The sequence below is a fragment of the Gossypium arboreum genome, chromosome 1, assembly GCF_025698485.1.
Source record: "Gossypium arboreum isolate Shixiya-1 chromosome 1, ASM2569848v2, whole genome shotgun sequence".
NCBI lineage: Eukaryota > Viridiplantae > Streptophyta > Magnoliopsida > Malvales > Malvaceae > Gossypium > Gossypium arboreum.
In genome coordinates this window covers 81,331,670-81,336,539 of record NC_069070.1, presented here as the reverse complement: position 1 = coordinate 81,336,539, position 4,870 = coordinate 81,331,670, and the positions used below count along the sequence as shown (strand labels likewise).

General features: G+C 34.4%; 1 protein-coding gene across 2 annotated transcripts; it reads right to left on the bottom strand.

Moving 5' to 3' along the window:
• Window positions 1-2,363: 2,363 nt before the first annotated feature.
• LOC108482409 (heat stress transcription factor B-4-like) lies at window positions 2,364-4,295 on the bottom strand. 2 transcript variants are annotated; one of them, XM_017785536.2, is made up of 3 exons: window positions 3,813-4,295; window positions 3,004-3,728; window positions 2,364-2,697 (listed from the first exon to the last, which is right to left on the bottom strand). In XM_017785536.2, exons 1-3 carry the CDS (start codon window positions 4,059-4,061, stop codon window positions 2,673-2,675), a joined length of 999 nt encoding a protein of 332 aa, XP_017641025.1. In that variant the 5' UTR covers window positions 4,062-4,295; the 3' UTR covers window positions 2,364-2,672. The 2 variants fall into 2 exon arrangements, with proteins under 2 accessions (XP_017641025.1, XP_017641024.1); XM_017785535.2 differs by lacking the exon at window positions 2,364-2,697 and having other exon boundaries at window positions 2,816-3,728; window positions 3,813-4,291.
• Window positions 4,296-4,870: the final 575 nt, after the last annotated feature.

Here is a 4,870-nt window from a genome sequence, read left to right as displayed (position 1 = left end):
TATTGATTAGTACTTTAAATGACTTTTTGTAGAATTCTGGGTTCTAAGGATGAGGTATTAAAACCTAGATAAAAGGTTTCGATACTTTGTTATGAGGTATGGGCACGTAGGTGTTTATGTATCGAAACATGTGTTCTTGTAACTACTTGTTTGAAATTCTGATATGGGTAGTAGAACCCAAAGGGCTAAGTATCAAAACTTGACTACTGATTTCTGATATTTTGAGCCCCAAGTGTTGTTTTATGTTTGTTTTAGTTACGCTATTGATTAATTACAATCAAACATGTTTGGATGCTTTAATTATCTTTTCAACGTGTCTAGAAATTGATTTTTTAAATTGTTAAATTTGTTGAGGTTACTTCAGTAACTAATGTAATATTGTGTATTTGGTTGTCTTTTAGGTTAGGTGTAAGGTGTTACATTTAATTAGTATCAGAGCTTCGGTTTAGTCGATTTCTAATGTATTTTGAGCATGAATGTGATGATATAATTGATTTGGGTTTAAGTATGTTATGGTGCCTTGCAATAATGATATGTCTGAATATGTTATACTGCTATAGATGATATTGCAATGCTAAGTTTACCATTTTCATTGTACAATGAACTATGATGTTTAGCATGTTAAATGTGTTTGATGGAATGACCTATAAATGTTATGCATGTTGTTGTTGATTATATTATTTAAGCTCATGCATGCTAGATCATATTGTGTTGTATTGATGTGTTTAGATATGCATGGCTTAAATTGATTAGGAATGTTTACATGAGAATATATGTATATTTATTTTTATTTTTGACTGATGCTGTCATAGATGATTATTACAGTTTTGTTAAATATGAGTGTAGAATACATGCCCATATGATTGGTATTAAGTCATGATTACAATTGATCTCCTTATGTTGCTTGAGTTGGGTGGTAAGAGCATATTGTTAGTTTGGGACTAAGTCTCTATTGATTTGGTATGAATTCTATTTAGCTTATTATGTGAAAGTTGTGTCGGGATTTTGTCTAGTGGGTAAGCCTTGAGTTAATGAATGCTTATTATGAATTCTATTGTTTTTTAAAAGAAAAGAAACTAATGAATGCATATTTTAATTTTTGAAAATCATGTGAATAAGGTTCAAGTTTTTGTGGTATATGCGTATGAGAAATGTTTGGGATTTTTTAGAATACAAGTGAGCTAATTTGGTATTTGATTGAATAGCTTACTTGAGTATAGTTTCGTGAATGATGAAAGGGAATAAACTGTAGTTACTTATAGTTACCTCGATTTTCCACTGGCACAACTGAATTAATAAGATTCGGAGGCTATACTCCAATCCAAAACTTGAATAGGGTCGAAGAATCTCCTAAATCATTTACTAACCGTGACTACTTCATAGAGTTAATTATGTTTATTTACAACAAGTGTACCATGAACAATCTTTATTTATTATTCATTCTCATAATTTGTGTTATGTATATACTATTTTTTAAGTCCCTAATTAAGTTGACGTTACAAATGAATCGAATACAAATTCACTTAAAAATTATAAAATAATTTTCATAATTAAATTAAATTATATTATTTAAAGGTACTTTAATTTTTTTTATTAATGAGATCTTTGTTGAAAGGTAAGCTTATTTATAACTTAAATATGTTAATATTTATATAAGAAAAAATACATTTACTTTTCTTTAATTAAAATTTACTTAAATATATATCCACCTTTACCAAAGATCCACATATGGTGTTCAAGGCCCATCAACCCCCAAACTGTACTTTTGTTAAGTAGTTTGGTTTTTGAATTTTCTCTCCAGACTAGGCGTATCTTTCCACATCACACGTGCACTAATGTCTAAGTCACGTGTCATAGCCAACAAAAAGTGCAAAGACCTATATATAATGTCAAAAATAGGTACCTAGGGTTATGGGTGTTTTAGTTATTTATTTATTATTTGAAAAAAAAAAGAAAAAATAGAAATCATAGGCACGACAAAGATACTGCAAGAATTACTATATATTGAAACTTTTATGCTTTTCAGGTCTGGAGAGTGGGGAGGCACTTCTATTCTATATATGTTTCTTAACTTACTTTCACCGTTTCTCCACTGTCTCTATGTAGTTTTTCTGACTTGCATATATATGCAAATATCACAGGATTCGAGAAAGAGCAGAGAGGTTCTTTTTTTTCTCCACAGCCAAAAACCAAAGAAGCTGTTGAATTGCCTGGTCAAACTTTATGTAAAACTTTACTTGTTTAGAGATTTTTGTGAGAGTGGGACAGGTTTAAAGCCATTACAGAGAAATGGGTTTTTAACAAGAAATTGGAATTGGGGTTTTCAATTTGTTTAGCTACCAGTCAAGGGGTTTGTCTGACAGTTGATAGGAACAAGAAATGATAATGGAGATTTTAATCTTCATTAAACGATATGATAACCTTCTTTTTTCTTTGACAATAATAGTCATAATTACACCGATAACTATATTATTGAAAACCGAGAACCGAATGTGATATCTGCTGTTCTTTTTCAGTAAATCGTTTCGTATGGTATGCCAAAGCATGTTTGTACGTATCATACATTAAAGGAGTCATGAAAGAAAGCCCTAGAGAAATTGTCGATGACACAGCCATTGCCAGAGACTTCCTCAGCTTTCCTTTTCACTCTATGTTTCTCACTCTCTCCTCCATTAATGCAAGTATCTATATATGCAACTGGAAAACGCAAATATATATCAGAATGATGAATAAAGGGAAAAGCGTACGAACAGTAAATTGCACCAATGAAAAACTGAGGAAAGAATCAAAGAAAAAGGATTGGTGTTTTTGAGAGTTTGATGACCAAAACCCACATTCATTCATTCATGTGGTTATAATATTGTATACATTTAAGTTACAAACACCTCCATACACCACCCCGCAGACCATCTCAATATCAGCAAACCCCAAGAAAATCAAAAGTTAGAACATAGTTCAATGGGTATGGGAATCTAACATGTAGAAGAAGGCATAAGGTTCAACCTTAAATCATCTTTTTCCAAGATCAAACGTGCTTTGCTAGTCTCCATGTTTGCTGCAGTACTGTACTCAGGATGCAATCTCTTTTTTGAGTGTAATGGTACACCAAAGAGCCTTGTTTTGCAACTATTGCTGCTTGGTTCTTCCACAATGGTTAAGGAGCTCTGAGATGTGGCCGTTGGAGAGTTCAAACCCTGAAATTGGGGGTTTGGGCTTTTTGGATAATACCCAAGAAGCTGGTTCAATGGCTTTTGCAATAATGAAGTATTGGTATTAACAGCAGGAGGAGGACCAGAATGAAGCCAAGAAGGAGAGTAAGAATTGCTAGGAGTGATAGACTTAACATGGTTTTGAACGAAATAGATAATATCACTGTAAAGCTTTCTCATATGTGTTAGTTCAGACATCAGCAAACTGTTGCTTCTTCTTAGCCTCTCATTATCCTCTGATAAAGCTGTGACCGAGCTACCATATCCTCCGGTGGCTCCTCTAGGGGAAGAAAGTGGTGGTGAGTCATCCATGTCAGTTGGGGAGATGCTGACTTGAGTTGGAAATGGAAAGAAACTAGGGGCATTTAAAGCAGAATGTGGGATGTGAGGGTGATAATGATGGTTTATGGATGGCTGCGTAGTTTTCCTTCTATGGATCTCACAAAGCAAGTGCTTTCCTCCTTTCTTGAAGAACTCATTGGCGAATTCCCATCTCTCTGGTACAATCTTCCTAAAACCCTAGTATTCAATATAAAAAAAACCCAGATAAGTACAAATCCAAAAGAATTATGATTAGCAACTGAAGACAAAAGAGAGATATACATAAGTGTTGAGCTGTCTAACAAAGCTAGAGAAATTGTTGTGCTTGAAGTAATTTGGAAGCAAGTCACGAGCAAACTCAGGAGGTCTCCAAACTACGAAACTAGTGTCATCTTCACCCCATGAAACTATGTGGTCGGTGGTGGGATCGTCGACTAGTTGGTAGGTTTTTGTGAGGAACGGTGCTGGCACTGCTTTGTGGGGTTCTAGTGATAGTAATACCCCTTCACAATTATCAACCATCAGAGCCATGGAAAGAACTGCTCAAATGAAAGAAATTGAGAGGAAAAAAAAGGAGGAGATAGTGGTTGGGTGAGAGAGGGTGAGTGATTCTGGGGGTTGGGTTATAAACTTATAATCATTATTTATTAAACACCAACTGAAATCCTTATGGAAATTGGATTTTGTATTATTATATTTTTATGGGGTTATTTTAGTGAGAGAGAATATGTGTCTATGTGACAGTCTAGGACTGTGAAATAAGGGCATTTCAAGACAAACCCGTGACTCTCAACCCCCCAATCTCGTTTTTTATTTTCTCTGTCTGACAATGGATCCCTCGCACACCCATTTAAAATCAGGCACTGACATGGGTGAAGTCAGTCCTTGGCAATTTACAATGAAACCCTCTCTCCCCCTCTCCCTTTGCTTTTAGTTCCCTTAAGTATATTTTTCTGTAAGACCTTAGGATTGGAATATAGGTGTCAAAAACCGAATCTGTCAGTAAAATTCATATTAAGAAGCTGATTCACTTAAAAAAAGCAGAGAATCAGAAATAGAAAAAGAGGATAGACTGCTTGCTGAAGCAGGTGATTGCACCAAATATTTATAGAAGAGATCTCTTTATCCATTAGCAGGACGTGGTAAATTATTATGAAAGATGTTGTAGTCGTGTAATACATGAAGGATGTGCACCAATGGGGTGTATTTTGCTATTCAGTACCAATTAGTTGTTGTGTCTAGGTGATTCCAATGATCTTCAAAATGTTTTTACACTTGGAGAGTGTTAGTGCATAAAAAATAGGTGTCTACCCCATTTCTAAGGGCGAAAAGATTGGCTA